This window comes from Moschus berezovskii, chromosome 19 (assembly GCF_049115385.1).
Source record: "Moschus berezovskii isolate FMDL1 chromosome 19, NW_MosBer_1.0, whole genome shotgun sequence".
NCBI lineage: Eukaryota > Metazoa > Chordata > Mammalia > Artiodactyla > Moschidae > Moschus > Moschus berezovskii.
Window position 1 is genome coordinate 17,865,281 of NC_142478.1, and position 20,106 is coordinate 17,885,386.

At 41.6% G+C, this 20,106-nt stretch overlaps 1 protein-coding gene across 6 annotated transcripts in view; it reads left to right on the forward strand.

The window, feature by feature from the left end:
- LOC129542211 (protein CFDP2-like) overlaps positions 1–20,106 on the forward strand; it is a 90,527-nt gene that overhangs the window by 46,581 nt on the left and 23,840 nt on the right. The window contains exons 3-4 of one of the 6 annotated variants that reach the window (XR_016035311.1): positions 1,380–1,789; positions 2,370–2,981. The exons of 3 other annotated variants lie outside the window; for them this stretch is intronic. Coding sequence is in view for 2 of the 3 variants with exons in the window: in XM_055404410.2 (XP_055260385.2) it covers positions 19,177–19,274; positions 19,371–19,460 (188 nt within the window). In the remaining variant the exon portion in view is untranslated. Of the gene's footprint in view, positions 1–1,379; positions 2,982–19,176; positions 19,275–19,370; positions 19,782–20,106 lie in introns of those variants that run through there. 2 more of the 6 variants (XM_055404410.2, XM_088828008.1) reach the window with 2 other exon arrangements.

Here is a 20,106-nt window from a genome sequence, read left to right on the forward strand (position 1 = left end):
GGGGTCGCAAAGAGTCGGACACGACTGAGCGACTGAACTGAACTGAACTGATACCCTCAGAACCTAACAAATACTCAGAACACACGTGTTATATAAATATTTGTTGAAGCACTGGTTGCATAAATGAGTACTGAGCTCAGGCAAATCTGTGTTTTTTCCCTTACTGCAAAAATATTTTTTAATAGAAGGTTAATAAATAACAAACAATAGTAATTGCTATAATCTTTTCCATGTTTACTGTGTACGTAAGTATAGGGAGAAACCATTCTCCCTATATGTCTGCCTTGGTGAGGGTGCAGTTTTCAGGTCAATTTAGTGGGCTGTGTGACCAGCTTTAAAAAATGTCATGGACTAGAAGAGATATGAGTATATAACACATGTGTGCATGTGTGCTCAGTCGCTTTAGTCATGTCCTACTCCTTACAACCCTATGGAGTGTAGGCTGCCAGGCTCCTCTGTCCATGGAATTCTCCAACAAGAATACTGGAGTGGGTTGCCATTTCCTCCTCTGGGGGATCTTCCTGACCCAGGGATCAAACCCACATCTCGTGCATCTCCTACATTGCAGGCGGATTCTTTACCACTGAGCCACCTGGGAAGCCTGGGCTCCCCTCGTAGTTTGGTTCGATTCCTGGGTCGGGAAGATTTCCTGGAGAAGGAAATGGCAACCTACTCCAGTATTCTTGCCTGGAGAATCCCATGGACAGAGGAACCTGGCCGGCAGGGAGTCTCAAGAGTTGGACATGACTTAGCGACTAAACCACCACCACCACCAGGGAAGCCCATATAACACATAATAAGGGGTAATTATTGTCCTATGAAATCATATATATCTGTATATCTATACACATACATATATGATTATATGAAGCAGACTGCATTACAATAAAACTATTTTTTATTGTGAGTATGGTCAAAAAGTCTTGCCAAGTCAATTGCTCTAGAGATTGGCAAACTTTTTCTGGAAAGGGCTAAGTAGTAGATATCTTCAATTTTGCGATCCCTGTGGTCTTTGTTACAACCATTTAACTCTATCACTATAGCATAAAAGCAGACAGAGCCCATAAGTAAAGAACCGGCATAGCTGTTTCCAATACAGCTTTACAGAAACAGAAATCTGGATGGATTTGATCCAAAGGCTATAGCTTGCAGACCTCTGCCCTAGAGGGACGAGTTGGCAGGGAAGATTCTGCCCCTCTCTCCACATTGTTAGTTGAAGGAGATGATTTGATTGATTTGGGGTAATCTGATGATTCTGACTAATCTGATGGTTCTTTCTTATTGAATGAGAGAATAGGGCAGTAGGTTGCAGCCTGAGCTAAGATACCTCAAGCTCTTATTCTCTCTCTCTTAAAAATTATTTATCTTTTTTTTGCCAGGTGATCGTTGAGCTATGCAGGCTCTAGTTCCCTGACCAGGGATCAGATCCCTGACCTGAGCCCCGTGCATTGGAAGCTTGGAGCCTTAGCCACTGGACCACCAGCAAAGTCCCAAACTCTTATTCTGTTTACTTTCCCTGTATTCCTATGTGATAGGATTGAAGGAGATCAGGCAGTGCTTTCCTCTGTGTAAAAAAGAGCTTGCCACTCTCTTTGCAAGGCCCTTGCCTGTGCCTCACGTGTTATGTGCTGCATGATAGTGTATGTGACCTGAGCCCGCTTCGAGTTGTGTTGCTTGGCATCTCTGCCTCCCTGACAAGTGGCTTTACTGTCTACTCTATGATTCTGCCCCTCTCCCTGAGAGGGTCTTACGGACCAGAGTTACAGTGTTACCAGGATGCCCACTTTAGGTCTGAAATCCAATCCACATTCTCAAATGCTGCTGTTAATAGAAAGACCTGAATTTTAAAGTGATTGGTGTTTATTTAGATTGAATCAAATGGCTCTGTGGCTGCCAGTTTTATGTAAGAGTGCTTTATAGTTTAGAACACACAGAGGTGAGTTTAAGTTCTCTGAATGCTCAATATTAAGAATTGGATATTCAAGCTATATTTCATAATAAAAGGAAATTGGATTTCCCTCTATATCCAGGATAGTCTATATCTCACAGATTTTGCTCACTTCAACCAGCCTAAGAAATATGACACCCAAAGGTGATTCTGATCTGGAGTGTGTGGACTTGTGGAGGGATGGGATACGTTGAAAATAACCGCCTCAGAAGAGTGTGGCCAATATTATAGATGGGGCTGTATCAAATTCTTTTATAACCCCTCCCTTTCTTTTCTTCTACTGCAGTAGCTGAAAACCTTAAAGATTCGTGTTCCTTAGACTTTGTTGAAGCTAGGATGAGCCATGTGATCGAGATGTGATAAATAGAAATTTCTTTCCTCCTTTCTTGTGGATGAGCTGATTCCTACTATGTGCTTTCAGGTGCAGTGCCACCTTGCACACATGTACCCCTTGCCAAAGCTGTGAGCACAGGAGATGGAAGGAATCTCTTGGCTTGGAAACATCATCAAGTCTTTGAACTGCCAACCCTCAGACTTCCTGTTGTGTGATGTTAATAAACCCCCATGGCTTAAACAACTGTTAGTCAAATTTTTAGTTATTTAGAGGTAAACACAATCCTAACTGATACCAAAAGTAGATTAGCTTGTTAGATGGAAATTGTTACTATAAAATAATGTTAGGGACATATTACCCTAGGTGATGAAAGAGAAAAAAGGCACTGGTTTGAAATTTAATAGTTTGAATGAAAAGGTATAAGTTGCTTATATTGCTAAGCCTTTATTTTTTTAAATTCAAGAAGTCATCTTGGGGCTCTTAGAACTATATAACTGTAGCATTTTCCAAACTAGGGAAAATTTAAGATCTCTTCATTCACAGTGCCCATCAAATGGCTAGTATATTAGTTATATTCAATATGTACATGTTAAATGAATAATTGAAAATGCCATTGAAGGAATAAATGAATGTGAAAGATACTTCCTCTAGAAGGTACCCTAGGTGACTTAACTAAGGATATTGGAAAATACCAAGCAGGAAAGGTTTAGAAGTTTTCATCTTCATTCCCATTGATGTCAATAACTTTGAAAGACAGATATAGAACCTAACATCAAATAATTTTAGTGTTTCAGAAAGTATGGTCATGCCTAATATGAGAGTGAGAAGGACAGTTTATTTAGTCTGGAAGTGTATGAACAAAATAAACAAATGGAAACATGACCTATAGATTTTATAATGAAAGCTGAAATTAATTTCTAAGATGTCTGTACTTGTGCCAGTTTATTTTCTGTAACTGAAAGAGAAACACAATGTAACAGAATATTAGGAAGTACAATGAGATTTTAGACTATAAATGATGAGTAATGAATGGTTTTGACTCTCTGTTTTACAAGTTAGAGAAGAGTCAGAGCTGTATCCTTTATTCAGTTCAGTTTAGTTCAGTCGCTCAGTTGTGTCCTACTCTTTGTGACCCCATGGACTGCAGCACGCCAGGCCTCCCTGTCCATTGCCAACTCCTGGAGTTTACTCAAGCTCCTGTCCATTGAGTTGGTGATGCCATCCAACCATCTCATCCTCTGTTGTCCCCTTCTCCTCCTGCCTTCAATCCTTCCCAGCATCGGGGTCTTTTCAAATGAGTCAGTTCTTTGCATCAGGTGGCCAAAGTATTGGAGTTTCAGCTTCAGCATCAGTCCTTCCAATGAATATTCAGGACTGATTTCCAAGGATTGGATCTCCTTGCAGTCCAAGGGACTCTCAAGAGTCTTTTCCAAGATGACAGTTCAAAAGCATCAATTCTTTGGTGCTCAGCTTTCTTTATAGTCCAATTCTCACATCCACACATGGCTACTGGAAAAACCATTGCTTTGACTAGATGGACCTTTGGTGGCAAAGTAATGTTTTTGTTTTTTAATATGCTGTCTAAGTTGGTCATAACTTTTCTTCCAGGGAGCAAGTGTCCTTTTATTTCATGGCTGCAGTCACCATCTGCAGTGATTTTGGAACCCCCAAAAATAAAGTCTCTCACTGTTTTCCCATCTATTTCCCATGAAGTGATGGGACCAGATGCCATATTTTTCTGAATTTTGAGTTTTAAGCCAACTTTTTCACTCTGCTCTTTCATTTTCATCAAGAGGCTCTTTAGTTCTTCGCTTTCTGACATAAGGGTGGTGTCATCTGCATATCTGAGGTTATTGGTATTTCTCCCGTCAATCTTGATTCCAGCTCGTGCTTCATCCAGCACAGTGTTTCTCATGATGTACTCTGCATATAAGTTAAATAAGCAGGGTGACAATATACAGCCTTGACGTACTCCTTTCCCTATTTGGAACCAGTCTGTTGTTCTATGTCCAGTTCTAACTGTTGGTTTCTGACCTGCATACAGATTTCTCAAGAGGAAGGTCAGGTGGTCTGGTATTCCCATCTCTTTCAGAATTTTCCAGAGTTTGTTTATTATAAAACTATAATTGTAAGTTGGGCTTCCCTTGTGGCTCAGAGGATAAAAATCTGCCTATAATGCAGGAGACCTAGGTTCGATCCTTAAAATTGTAAGTATAATGCTTTTGTGAGTTCTGAATCATACTAGTGAGTAATAGAACCTGAAGGCATTGTGAGAACCATTGAATTTGCAGCCAGTTGATTAGAAGTGTGGCTGTCCTGGGGACCCCTTGAACTTGTAGCTGACATCTGAAGTCAGGACCTTTTAGTGGAGTCATTGAGCCTTTAATGTGTGGTTTGTGCCCACATTATATGGAAGTACACACAGTTTGTTGAAATGGAATACTGTTCATAAGAAATGACTGGTGTTTGCAGCCCAGTGGCATTCTTAGATTATGTCCTGTCTGCCATTAAGTTGACTCTCTTGGGAAACACATTCCTGTGTAGGAGGTTTATTGGGCAGTATTTTTAGGATCAGCACTTGTTGAAAGGAAGATAAGAGCAGGATTCAACAGGAGACGAACTCAAGCCTCCTCTGTCCCTGCAGAGACAAAATTACCCCAGGTTAGAGTAATGGCCCTGGAGTTTGGGCTGGTTACTTTTTATGGGCTGGATAATTTCATATGCTAACAAGTGGGAAGATTAGCAGTAGGAAGCCAAAGTTAAGTCTTGGCTCTGCCACTGAACCACTGATAACTTTGGACAAATAATTTTTCTTTTTGGAAGAGCTAGATTTTGTCTGCTTCTCTTCAGATGCTAATATTAACATCCCATGATTTTTGTCTCTAAACTTCTTTGTAGAAAGGAGGGGCACAATATCAGACATATGGTTGCAATTCAATAAGTATTAGTTTAGTAAGGTAAAACCTACACTGTAACTTGGGCATGCAGAAAAATTATAGTTAATGAATATAGCCTACAATTACTTTGATCTTTCCATATAACCTCCATCATCTAATTTGAAGGCAGAGAAATCAACTTAATACCCAATGTAAACCTTATCTGGCTCAGTAATATAAAACTGGCTTTTTAAGCAGCGTTTAATACCTCTTTGCAGGCAGATGCTTGTACCAACTGAGCCACCAGGGAGGAAGCTCCCCTGGAGAAGGCAATGGCCACCCATTCCAGTACTCTTGCCTGGAAAGTCCCATGGATGGAGGAGCTTGGTGGGCTACAGTCCATGGGGCCGCAGAGTTGGACATGACTGAGCGACTTCACTTTCTTTCTTTTCTTTAATACCTCTTAGATAAAAATGTGGAGCCTTTCATACAACTTCCTCCTCTTGCCTGCCTTCCTCCTAAGACAGTATCCGTTTCTATGGGGAAAGGGATGATGAAGAGGAGGAGAATGGATGAGGCTAAAACATCGTTATCAAGGTGGGGAAGAGCTGGCATCTTCAAGTGCCATCTTTGGTCTCCTCTAGTCTCCAGGTGATGTTCCATGAAGCTAATTGAGAGTAGAATGGGAAATATAATTAGGCTGGTTTTAGTGCATAGTATTCGTGTGGCGGGAGGAGAAGGGGCGGCAGAGGATGAGGTGGTTGGATGGCATCACTGACGCAATGGACATGAGTTTGAATAGGCTCCAGGAGTTGGTGATGGACAGAGAAGCCTGGAGGGCTGCAGTCTGTGGGGTCTCAAAGAGTCGGACACGACTGAGCGACTGAACTGATTTGTGTGGTTTGTAGTCATTTCTGTATTACCAGCTATCATGGTATAGGGATGGGTTCTGAGACCGTCCCTAGCACTTGCTGTGTCAGTTAACCCATTGTTATGATATAAAAGTATGAGACTACAAGTCTTATGTCCAGTGGGGCAAGGAACAGAAACAAGTGGTTAGTGGATGAAAAGCATGGATTAAAATGTATGAGCCCAGAAGCTAGTCTGTTGAAAAATTCTTATCTTTGTCATTCCATCTCAGAAAATGATGGGGCTCGGTTTCTCCAGTGTAAATCTTTACATTTTCACAGGATTCCATCCCTTCACTCTTCTTCTAGAAACTTGGTCTCTTGATTATACTTGTGTGTGCTTTTGGTGTGGTATCTGACTGTTCAGATAATAAAAAATAAATACATTCCAGATTTAAGCTAGATCAATTTTGAAGGATGTACCCATTTATTAGGGCACAGTAGCAGTATGAAGTATCAGTTCATTTATTTATTCACTCAATAAATATTTAGTAAGTATATGTATATCAATGTATACATATGTATATCAATGTCCTATTGCTAAATAACAAACCACCTCCAAACTTAGTGGCTTAAAACAAAAGCAGTGATTTCCATTGTTCAAGAATCTGTAACTTGTCATCTCAGTGAGGATAATTCATCTTTGTTCCACATGTTTCTATCTGGGGTGGCTTTGTTGGGAGCTGAAGGATCTGCTTTCAGGATGCTTGCCCATATACCTGGGAGTTCAACCAGCCTCCGCACCAGGGACATTAGTACCTCTTCACACGTCTCCTTCGTGAACTGCTTGGGCTTCCACATGGCATAATAGGTGGATTTCAAGAGCGAGATCCCAAGAGAACAAGGCAGAAGCTATGACATCTTTATGACCTAGCTTCAGAAGTCACACAGTGTCATTCCCTCTCTGTTGGTTGAGCTCACTCAGCTTCAAGGGGAGGGGGTATCACTCTGCCCATAGTTGGTGGAATGAGTGCCAAGGTCACGGAATAAGAAGAGCATGTGGGATGTTGTATCAGGGCTTCGGTAACAAAGTACCACACACTGGCTGACTTGGAAGAATAGAAGTTCTGTGGAAGTCATGGTTCTGGAGGCTGGAAATCCTAAAGCACGGTGTCACCGTGGGAGGGGAGAAACCCTTCCATGCTCTCTCAGCTTCCGGTATAGTTGTTAACCCTTGCCGTTCCTTGGCTTGTAGATGCATAACTCCAATCTCTGCCTTTGTCATCACATGGTGATCATCTCTCCCTGTCTGTCTTTCTCTCTCCTTTTCTTATAAAGATGCCAATCATATTGGATTGGTTCAGTTCAGTTGCTCAGTCATGTCCAATTCTTTGCAACCCCATGGACTGCAGCATGCCAGGCTTCCCTGTCCATCAGCAACTCCTGGAGTCTATTCAAACTCATGTCCATTGAGTTGGTGATGCCACTCAAACATCTCATCCTCTGCCGTCCCCTTCTCCTCCTGCATTCAATCTTTCCCAGAATTACGGTCTTTTCCAATGAGTCAGTTCTTTGCATCAGGTGGCCAAAGTATTGGAGTTTCAGCTTCAGCATCAATCCTTCCAATGAATATTCAGGACTGATTTCCTTTAGGATGGACTGGTTGGATCTCTTTGCAGTCCAAGGAAGTCTCAGGAGTCTTCTCCAAGACCACAGTTCAAAAGCATCAAATCTTCTGCCCACCTTGTTGGATTAAGGGCCCACCTTACCTGGTGGCTCAGATGGTAAAATGTCTGCCTGCAATGCAGGAGACCCAGGTTTGATCCCTGGGTTGGGAAGATCCCAACCTGGAGAAGGAAATGGAAACTGACTCCAGTACTCTTGCCTGGAAAATTGCACAGATGTAGGAGCCTGGTGGGCTACAGTCCATGGGATCGCAAAGAGTTGGACACGACTAAGCAACTTCATTTTCACTTTACTCTAGCATAGTCTTCTCTAGTGGCTCAGAAGGTAAAGAATCTGCCTACAGTGTGGGACACCCGGGTTCGATCCCTGGGTTGAGAAGATGCCCTAGAGAAGGAAATGGCAACCCATTCCAGTATTCTTGCCTGGAAAATTCCATGGATGGAGGAGCCTGGTGGGCCTGAATCCATGGGGTCACAAAAAGTCAGACACAGCTGAGCGACTAACACATTCACACTTACTCTACTATGGCCTTGTTTTAACTAATTATACTACAACAACCCTACTTCCAAATAAGGACACAGTCTTAGGTACTGGTAATTGGGATTTCAATATATCTTTCTGGGGACACAATTCAATGTATAAAGGGTGACAAATGTTGTATATTCTTTGGAAAATATAATCTGCCACATTGTAGTAAATAGCAGTCACCAGGTTATAGACAAGTGACAAATTAGTGGCTTTTAGAATATAGACTCCATGAAAACATAACTTTGTCCAGTACTTAGAATATTGCTGACATAGGCATTGTTGGCACTCAACAAATATGCTTAATAAATACAATGAGTGAAAATGGATAAAGACTTTGTCTTAATAGAGGTTACAGTTTTAACTAATCAAATTACCACACAAGTACAAGCTGAAGTACATGCTATTCATTCATATTTAACAAATAGTTACTAAGCATATATATCCTAGAGACAGACATTGCTCTCGGAGGTGGGTTGAGAACAGGGAACTCAATGAAGTTTCTGCCCTCATACCATTGTTGTTTGGTCACTAAGTCTTGTCTGGACTCTTTGAGCCCATGGACTGCAGCACACCAGGCTTCCTTGTCCTTCACTGTCTCCCAGAGTTTGCTCAAATTCATGTCCTTTGAGTCAGTGATGCCATCTAACCATCTCATCCTCTGCTGCCCCCTTCTCCTTTTGCCCTCAGTCTTTCATAGCATCAGGGTCTTTTCCAATGAAATGATTGTCCTCATACAGTATCAGACAGTAAATAAACAAATATCTATGATAAATAAGATGATGATAAGTATTATAGAAACAAATAGAAAGGGGACAGGATGGAGTTGCAGGTATTTTATGCCCTCCAGGATCCATATGGCTGAAGAGGTAGCATTTCCGCAGAGACGTAAAAGAAAAGTCCATGGAATTCTCTAGGTCAGAATACTGGATGTGGGTAGCCTTTCCCTTCTCCAGCAGATCTTCCCAACCCAGGGATTGACTGCAGGTCTTCTGTATTGCAGGCGGATTCTTTACCAGCTGAACCACAAGGGAAGCCCAGCAATACTGGAGTGGGTAGCCTATCCATTCTCCAGCGGATCTTCCGGACCCAGGAATCGAACCAGGGGCTCCAGCATTGCAGGCGGATTCTTTACCAACTGAGCTATCAGGGAAGCCCAAAAGAAAAAATAAGCCATATACTAAGCTGGCAGAAATGGTCTCCAGGCAAAGGGCAGGTTAAGGGCTCCAGGCATGTTTGAGAATGGCAAAGAAACTGAAATAGGGGAGAAAGGTGAAAATGGAGGTCAGGGACTTATAAGCAAGCCGGCAGAAGGACTTTGACTTTTTGCTTCAACTGAGGTGGCAAGCCGTGGAGGGCTGTGAGCAGAGGACTGGCATGATCCGACTTAAAATCTCAGCTCAAACCTGATTTCAGTTTTCAGCTCCTGTGTCATCCCCTCAGATAAAAAGTTTAAATGAGTATGAGAATCTGTAGCAGGAGACTGTAATGTCGTTGCGGCGTGGGAAGTTTAGAGCTGAGAAGTGGGAGATGACAATTTTTCCAATTTCATCTCAGTTTGATTTTCAACAAATACAAAAGTTGCATTATTTAATTTTCTCATTTTAAGTGTTAAATGATTGCCAGTACTTTAAATACCTATTCATTTGAAAATGAAAAATATATAATGATGGTTGTATCCAAATTACATTTTTATTTAGGAGCAATAAGTATTATCTAACCTGCGGGGGAGCCTGGTGGGCTTCTGTCTATGGGGTCACACAGAGTCGGACACGACTGAAGTGACGCAGCAGCAGCAGCAACCTGCAAATAGGAAATTGAAGTTTATTCTATTATCTTATCATTTGGAAAATGATGCTTGGCCCAAAGGGTAAAAAATAAAATATATGTTACTTGTTAATGGGGAGAAAGTAAAAATCTAGTTTCATATATTATGAATATTTTAAATAAAGATGCTGTGGTTATAAAGGTCTTTAATAATAAGATAATTCCAAATTATGTCTTTGTCCTATATACTATCTATTAAGGACCGAGTGGCTGTGTCCCCCTCAAAATTGATATGTTGAAAATGTATGGTGTGATGGTATTTGGAGATGGGATTTTTGAGGAGGTTAATTAGGTCTTGAGGGTGGAGCCCTCACGGTGGGATTAGTGACCTTATAAGAAGAGACACAAGAGAGCTTGTCTCCTTTCTCTGTGTTCTCTGCCATGTGAGGTACAAGAAGACAACTGTCTGCATGCAAGGCAGAGGGCCCTTACCAAAAACTAAATCTGCTGACACTTTGATCTCGGACTTCCCAGCCTCCAGAACTGTGCGAGAGGAATGTCTATTGTTTGAGCCACCCAGTCCAGGTCATTTGTTACAGTGGCCCAAGCTAAAACACTACCCACAAATGGAGAAATGATTTTTAAAATTTCTAAGTGGAAGTGTTTAAAGGTTATGCATTGCTGGAGTATATTGGGAAACACAGTTCTAACTCAGGACTTGGCAAGCTTCAACCCATAGACCAAATTCTGCCACTGTCTATTTTTGTGAATAGAGTTCTGTGGGAGTACAGTCAAGCTCATCCATTTTATTTTTAATGGCTATTTTTTGTTTGTTTTTGCTACAATAGCATAGTTAAATAGTTATCAGGCTCTTTACAGAGAAAGTTTGTGGCTCTGGCTTATGTGAGATGAATGCCAGGCCCAGAGAGGAAGCTCTCTGCTGCTGCTGCTGCTAAGTCACTTCAGTCGTGTCCGACTCTGTGTGACCCCATAGATGGAAGCCCACCAGGCTCCCCTGTCCCTGGGATTCTCCAGGCAAGAACACTGGAGTGGGTTGCCATTTCCTTCTCCAATGTGTGAAAGTGGAAAGTGAAAAGTGAAAGTGAAATCACTCAGTCGTGTCCGACCCTTAGCGACCCCACGGACTGCAGCCCACCAGGCTCCTCCATCCATGGGATTTTCTAGGCAAGAGTACTGGAGTGGCTTGCCATTGCCTTCTCCGGAGGAAGCTCTCTAACTTTCCCCAAATCTTAGAAAGGTAACATGATTATTGCTAGTGAGGATAAATTTGTAAAAATGGGAATTTCCACCATAGCTTAGTTGGTAAAGAATCCGCCTGCAGTGCAGGAGACCCTGGTTTGATCCCTGGGTTGAGAAGATCCACCGAAGAAGGGATAGGCTCCCTACTCCAGTTCTTGGGCTTCCCTTGTGGCTCAGCTGGTAAAGAATCTGCCTGCAATGTGGGAGACCTGGGTTTGATCCCTGGGTTGGGAAGATCCCCTGGAGAAGGGAAAGGCTACCCAATACAGCATTCTGACCTGGAGAATTCCATGGACTGTATAGTCCATGGAGTCGCAAAGAGTTGGACACGACTGACTGACTTTCCATTGCTGGTGAGGAGGAATTTGTAAAAATGGACCTCTGGCAATGAAAGTATGTATAAGGAACAAATGACCATGGAGGCCTTTATGCAAAAACATTCCAAATGGCTTTGTGGACTGGTCACATTTCTGCTCCTATCTTTTATATCAGCCAGTGGTACCACCCGGTTACTCAAGTCAGAAACCTAGCCAGTGTCCTGAAGTCCTCCCATTCCTTCTCTGTTTCATCACCAACTCAGTCCTTCTCTCCATTCCCACTGTCACCTTTGACCAGACCACCTGGAATTCTGCAAACTTGCCTAGAGTAGGCAAACATTTCCTAACAACCTCTCCCACCTCCAGACATCCTTTTGTTTTCAATCTCTATCCTACACGATGACCTTTTATTGTAAAAGCCTTCAGTCCCCTATTTATACCCTTCAGTGGTTTTCTATTGCCTTTAGAAATAAATCCAAATGCCAGAGCATAATTTTTGAGTCCCTCACAAATAACCTTTATTTGACTAACTTCTCTTTACCCGTCAGGTCCCAGCTTATCTAGCTCTTCCTCTGGGATCCTCCCCAAGTCTGGTGTAAGTCATCCTTAAATGTTCTCCTAAGGCACTTTATCATTTCTTATTATAGAGCAGAACACATGGCCTTGTAATTGTTTGTTTAATTGTCTGTCTGAACACTGAGGGCAAGAGTCATGCCTTTATTAACTGGGGAAGCACTAGAGGGAAAAACAGACATAATCTGTTGTAGAGACACTGCAGCCTCGTGAGAGAAACTGATACTTAGCAGGTAATTACTGGAATGTAAGTAGCAGTATCCTACTTCTGGCTTCCCAAGTGGCTCAGTGGTAAAGAATCCACCTTCCAAGCAAGAGGCTCAAGTTTAACCCCTGGGTCGGGAAGATCCCCTGGAGAAGGAAATGGCAACCCACTCCAGTATTCTTGCCTGGAGAACCCAACAGACAGTGGAGCCTGGTGGGCAACAGTCCACGGGGTCACAAAGAGTCAGGCACAACTTAGCAACTAAGCAAAAACAACAATCCTACTGCTCCTGCTGCTGCAGTTTTAGACAGGTTCCCTGACCCTCTACACTGAAATTATCCTCATTGTCTTGTGTTCTTCACCTGTTCATTGACTGAGGAAGACAAAGATGGACTAGAATAATGAGCTCACTCTCAGTTTTGACATTCATAGTCCATAGGGAGAAACTAGTTTTGAAGGGCAGAGTTTCAACTGTGAAACTAGCCACCCCCAAAAAGAAAAGGGTTCCCCAAATTCCAAAAGCTATTCTTTAATAATTAAGAACCAAAGACTGGGGAGCTAAGGAAGAATGTTACTATAAGCTCCAGAGCAGGAAAGATACAGGAGACTTCACACAGGGAGAAGATAAAAGCTCTTTAGGGGCCTGAGCAGAGAAGGCTGGAATGAGGGAGAGGAGTTTAAGTTCCAAGTGAGACGCCTTCTCCCTTTTTTGTCTCTTTCCCCTAGAGTGTAGGTCTTTGGGGGCCACAGAAACCCCACGATGGAGTTGAGAAATCCAGAGCAAGATTTGTGCCCTACTTCCGTTTCCATTGGAGAAGGAAATGGCAACACTCCAGTATTCTTGCCTGGAAAATCCCATGGACTGAGGAGCCTGGTAGGCTACAGTCCATGGGGTCGCAAAGAGTCAGACTAAGTGACTTCACTTTCACTTACCTTTCCATGACTCGAGGAAGGTGAGACCCCTTTAGAGGAAGAGGCCGTGAATGCAGCATGGTATTGGAGCAATGTGATCACAGGTGGTTGATAGCAATGTGGATGCAAGTGACCCATTGAATGGCTTGACACAGGAAAGGGCTGACCCTCCCTACCTAAAGGCAGAGGGAACTGTAGACTGGGAGGTCTGGACTCGTCTAAAATCTAGACTAGAGTTTCAGATCCCTTTAGAGAGAGGGTCAATGGAGAAAAACATGGGAACTGAAAGTCTTGCTACCGATTGCATCACAAACATCTAGTACAGTTTACTGCCACATGGAAGGAGACAGTAAATATTTATTGAGTACATTGAGTGAATGAAGAATAGGAAAACAGGAAATTGAGTGTTTATTTAGAAGGACTTTTTTTTTTTTTTTTTTAAGGAAACTGTCATGTTGATACTTGACATAAAGCCACTTAACTGGAGAATTGATCTTACTTTAATTTCAGGAAAGCAATTCTATAACCAAGTGATCTGAGAAAAAGTCAGAAAAACCTTAAATCCTTGGAAAATCCAGAATCAGTCATCTTGATGAAACTATGACAGCTTACTTGATCTAATCCTTTGAGATGCTATTTCATTTCTTACATTCTTAATTTCTAATGTAACTGGTACTGTCTAGTGCCCAGCACAGTATGCTTAGAAAATACTTTAAACAAATTAGTTGAATGGATTGCTGAAAAATTCGTCTGATCTCCAGATCTGAAAACGTTGGAGGAATTAAAAAAAAAATCCCTGTTCTCTTAAATCATAATTGTATTAATTATACATATAGCATGTGGAGTAAGTCAACAAAGAGAAAGAAGAGAAAGAAAATTTTAGCTTGCCTTAGCACACTTCTACCAAAGAGCTCTTTCCAGAGAAGTGATGTCAAGATTAAAATCTTCTATTTTCTATTTCCTTGGATATTTTTACCATGAAACCCTATGTTCAATCTTACGATAAGATAAGTATCAGGAAAGAACATATATGAAAATAGCTAACTTTTTCTAATTCTGTCTTTAATCCTTTTTAAGGAGGATGGACTCTTAGGAAGAGCCTTTTGTTTTGCTGAATGAGATGATACGTGGGTGTCAGGTGTGGAAGCGAGTGGAGACTATATTCTGAACAGAAGCGGTGGAGGGACCCAGACATCAGGGCATATGGATGTTGCCCATTTGGAATCCTTGCTTTTGGGCTGAAAGCCTTCCTTCTAGGGCATGGGTTGAGGCTTTTGTAATGTTTGTTGCTATAATCCCTGTGTTCTGTCTCTGTCTACTGCTGAGTTCTCTGCCTGGTAAACTTGTGCTGCAGTTTTTCTCACCTTGGTCCGGTACTGATCACCCCTTCATGGTCATGTGGCCTCTCTTTAGCTCCTCATAGTGCTGAGTCCTGTTGAGTCTCTGTTATACCCTCCATCTGACCTTGGCCAGGGATGTCCACCCTGCAGCAGAGGCTGTGGCTCAACTTTCCCCCCAACTATGGCCTGTGCATTCTCATGCCAGGAGCCCTGTTCCCCAGGAACAGAGGTTGATCCTGTCTCTGGCTGACCATGCCTCTCCACTGGCTCACCCATACAGGGTGTGGCCGTTTGTTGGTCAAGGGCCACTCTGCATTATGAGCCCCTCCCAGAGTCCTGAATAAGGAATGCTGCCCCCAGTCTGTCACCTCCTCCTCCTTCCCCTGCAGAACCTTGAAGCCAGGAGGTTGGGCACACACCTGATCATTTATCTCCTCTATTTTGTTTTATTTTTTGGCTGCCCTGCATGGCATGTGAGATCTTAGTTCCTCAACCAGGGATCAAACTGGCGCCCACTGCATTGGAATTACAGAGTCTTAACCACTGGGCAACCAGGAAAGTTATATTCCCTATTTCTATTCACATTCTTCTCTATTCATGTTTTCTCTCATCGTATTGGAAAGGACGAGCTTTCCTCTTCTCTCCCTAGCTGATTAAAATATTCTGTGTCATATCCTTCACTTCCCCAAAGATCACTGTGTCTCTGTTTCTTCAAAGCTGTGATGTGAGTGGGTGTAGGGAGATAGAAAACCTGCTTACCAATAAGCGACATACATAGGAAGATATTTTTAAAATATTATACTTGTCACACTCTGAGAATGGGTGATTGAGCCAGATATACTGAGCTTTCTGTAGCTAAAAAAAAATCTGCATATAATACTTGCATGTGGAATGGAAGAGTTTAAATTAATGTTTAACCCAATGTCTAGTGATACATGATTTCTCCAGTGATCAGTTATTCCTGGAAATGGAGCTATACCAGTTTCATTCTGCTTTCTGGAGCACTTCCCTTAACTCTGGTGTAATACGTTTGTACTTCTATATGGTAGCACTTAACTTTCCTACCAGAGAAGGCAATGGCACCCCACTCCAGTATTCTTGCCTGGAAAATCCCATGGATAGAGGAGCCTGGTAGGCTGCAGTCCATGGGGTCGCGAAGAGTCGGACACGACTGAGTGCCTTCACTTTCACTTTTCACTTTCATGCATTGGAGAAGGAAATGGCAACCCACTCCAGTGTTCTTGCCTGGAGAGTCCCAGGGACAGGGGAGCCTGGTGGACTTCTGTCTATGGGGTTGCACAGAGTTGGACACGACTGAAGCGACTTAGCAGCAGCAGCAGCAGCAGCTTTCCTACTGTGATTAACTGTGCCTAAAAGTCTCTCTCTTTTAAATTTGTACAAATTAGAGCAAGGACTTCATTTTTCTTACATCTCCTATCACCATATCTCCAGCAGTCAGAGAAATACCTGGCACACAGTGAGTGCTCAGAAGTTGTTGAATAAATGACACCTTTAAACCTATGGTTTAAAAAACATTTCACTTTAAAAGCAGCAATATTATAAAAGGCCACAAGATGGGCTCATTACACTGTCGGAGTCTATAAAATACTCCTGAGTCACGGAATTAACAATTTTCTGCAGAAAATTAGGAAGATTTCATACCCGTTTCTGAATCTTAAAGAGGAACTAAAATGCTTCTAGTGGAAAATCCTAGCAACACTGAGTCATTTCTTTATTCATCTAAAGAGTTGTATTAAAGGAAAAGTGTAGTGTTATTTAATTATCATTCCCTCTATGGGTTCGAGAAAAAAAAAGTTATCTTTATCACTCTTTTCATATATTCCTCACTATAACGGTGAAAGAAGTGTCTTCCTATTTATGGAATAATAAATTATATTTCTTCTTAGAATTTAAAATGGTGTTTCTCACTATTTTTCCCCCCTTCAAAATATTAAGCTTACTAAATTGAATAGCCTTTTTTTCTTAAACCAGTGCTTCTTGAAAATGGACTATATGCCAGGACAATCTCCATCATTATTTCATTTGATACTTATTAACTCGACAAGGAAACTCAGAAGAGCCTGGCCAAAGTCACCCAACTAATGACTACAGCCTCATTTTAAAAGAAGAAGACAGATAGAACAAGATAAAAAGATACAATAAGATAAAAACAAATAAAACAAATATCTTTACAATAAGATAAAAACAAAAGCAAAACCTCATCAAAGAAACAGGAGAATATGAGCTTGCTTGATAAAGCATGACGATGCCATAGAGTAACTGAGGTGCCACAGTAGGTTGGAAGGCCTCTTTGAAGAGGCGACACTGATACTAAGCCAGGGGTGATAAGAAGTAGCCAGGTTTTGTAATTCTGGGAATGAGTTTTCCAAGCAGAAAGAACCGCTAGTACAAAGGCAGAGTTGGAGAAGTGACAGCTCTCAGTTTGGAAGGAAGATAGGCTGTGCAGCACTAGAAGATTCGTCCAGTTTCACTCTTACCTCCTTGACACAGTTGATACTAGACATCTACTGCCCTGGCTTCACTTGAAGACAAGCAGACACTGGTGTGTCTTTGCAACAATACAAGGATTGTTGCTTGTTTTAAGGGACTGCCCTCACTACCGGGAAGAAGGAAGATCTCTTCTGGATTTGGCTGTTCTTTAGCTAAGGAAGGTCAGAGTTATATTCTATCATGATGGTTCTAAGCCAAACAGGTCCTCCTGGCCCTGTGAAGTCATGATGAGATTGGAATACTTTTCATATCATCAATATGTATACATTAAATATCTACTGCCAGGCATAGAGTATAACGCAGGGAACAAAACCAAAGCCCCTGCCTTCAAGGAGCTTGCATTTGGTGAAGTCATGACTTATGTAACATATACAAGGTTTACTTCAATTCTTTTTAGTCCAGTCAGTGTTTAAATTTAGAACTCTTTCATTTGTCAGGTTTTTGAACAAAAAAGGGAATGGCACCGATTGTCAGGATTTCTATTCTCCTGCCGCAGTCCCAACTGGGCTCCTTTTATCGGGAATTTTCCTGAGGATAGATGTGGTGCAGTTATTCCTGCCTACAGAGATCCAGAGCATTACTCCTGACATCAGAAACCAGACAGATACAGTGGCTTATCTGTACTGTCCTGGTCTCTAAGGCTGGTTCAGACTTACACGGTGGCCCCTTACTCCCTTCCTAGCTTCATCTGTCAGTTCAGGTCCTATCTTCATGATCCGTGTCCCCTGAAGTCTATATTAAGAGAAGCAGAAATTTATCTCTTAATGACTGACCCCTAAAACTCAGTGCACTATAATTATTATATACTCAACTACTTTTTCTGAAATATTGCCATAATTTAGGCTACAAAGAAGAAACATCCAGGAAAGAAAAACGAAAATGCATTCACACACTGACCTTTTGATGTGAGGAGCAATGTCATTTGCAAACATGGTATAGGATATACCTTGTTTATCCATTCATCTGTCAATGGACATTTATGTTGTTTCCATGTCTTGGCTATTGTAAATAGTGCTGCTATGAACATAGGAATGCATGTATCTTTTCGAATTATAGTTTTGATTGTGTATATGCCTAGTAGTGGGATTGATAACTCTATTTTTAGATTTTTTTAATGGAACCTTCATACTGTTTTCCATAATGGCTACACTAATTTACATTTCCACCAACAGTGTAGGAGGATTCCTTTTTCTCCATATTCTCTCCAACTTTTATTATTTGTAGACTTTTTAATGATGTTTATTCTGACTGGTGTGAAGTAGTGTCTCACTGTAGTTTTGATTTGCAGTTCTTTAGTAATTAGCAGTGATGAGCATCTTTTCATGCGTCTGTTGGCCTTCTGTATGTCTTCTTTGGAGAAATATCTATTTAGCTCTCTGCCCATTTTTCGATTGGGTTGTTTTTTTGTTGTTGTTGTGTGAGCTGAGTTGTATGAGCTGCTTGCATATTTTGGAAATAAGTCCTTGTCAGTCACATCATTTGCAAATATTTTCTCCCAGTCCATAGGTTGTCTTTTTGTTTATGATTTCCTTTGCTGTGCAAAGCTTGTAAGTTTGATTAGGTCCCATTTGTTTATTTTTGCTTCATTTCTTTGCTTTGTGAGGCTGACCTAAGAAAGCACTGGTACAATTTATGTTAGAGAATGTTTTGCCTAAGTTCTCTTCTGACCTCACTATTTATCTTGTTGATCCATTGAGTTTAAAAGCCAAATCTAAGGTCCAGGATGTCTCCCATGGGAAAAGATCCAGAAATGATCAGAAGAGGTTCTGAAATAAGTACACGTGGTATTGATTATGTTAATCCTTAGGTCACACTTTCTAAAAAAAATTCACCCCCTGTTTCACAGTCCTTCTTGGATTATGCAACTCAGTTAATTAAATAGGATTATGTACAGATTCCAGTAATCCTATTAACACAATGGCAATAATGTGAAAAGCTTGAAATCTAAATACTTTTTGTTTTTATTATTATCAAGTTTCCACGGTGAAATTAAAATGTTTAAAGTGAAATCTCCCTTCTCATTTCTTCTTATTTTGCTTCTGGAACTTATACATTCCCAACAAAATCTTCAAAGGCTCTAAACCCAGCTCTCATGCACCTCCGAAGTTCAGAAAGTTACATGAGAACATTCCCACTGCAACCTTATGCCCAGAGTTTTATGACCCAAATACAGTAAGTGCAAATTTTGCTTCATAATTTATATCTTCTCACATCATAGTTCTGAGACTCAGATATGGTTGTGGTTTTGTGTGTGTTTCTGACATACAGGGAGAGGCCAAGTGTGCACTTCCCAATGCATCGCAGACTACAGTTACCGGAGGGAATTGGTGGGGAGATGACTGTTCAGCCAGCATGTGAGGCCACTCTACTCATTTCAGGTTAAATCACAGAATCACCGCCAACTGGAGATGCTGAACTGTGTTATGGAAGAAGATACCTCTTCTGCATCTGCTTAGGTGTGAAAATACTTCCTCATCTCTAGCCTACAGAGACCATCATTATCATGTATTTATTGAGCATAATCTAAATACTGGTATATAAAGATGGACAAAACAGACCTGATTCTAGCTCTCACCAAGCTTGAAGTCTAGTGGTAGATATAGACACTGAATAAGTGACAAATGAAGTTATAATTAAAAGTTATCCTCAGTTCAGTTCAGTTGCTCAGTCGTGTCCGACTCTCCGCAACCCCATGAATCACAGCACGCCAGGCCTCCCTGTCTGTCACCAACTCCCGGAGTTCACTCAAACTCATGTCCATCGAGTCGGTGATGCCATCCAGCCATCTCATTCTCTGTCGTCCCCTTCTCCTCCTGCCCCCAATCCTTCCCAGCATCAGAGTCTTTTCCAGTGAGTCAGCTCGTCGCATGAAGTGGCCAAAGTTATCCTAAGTGCTTATAAAAGAAAAACTTCTAAAAGTTGACATTTAATCTGAGACCTGAATGTGATGGGTGGAAAGGAACTAGTCAAGGGGAAACGATTAGGAAGAGGATCCTAGGCAGTA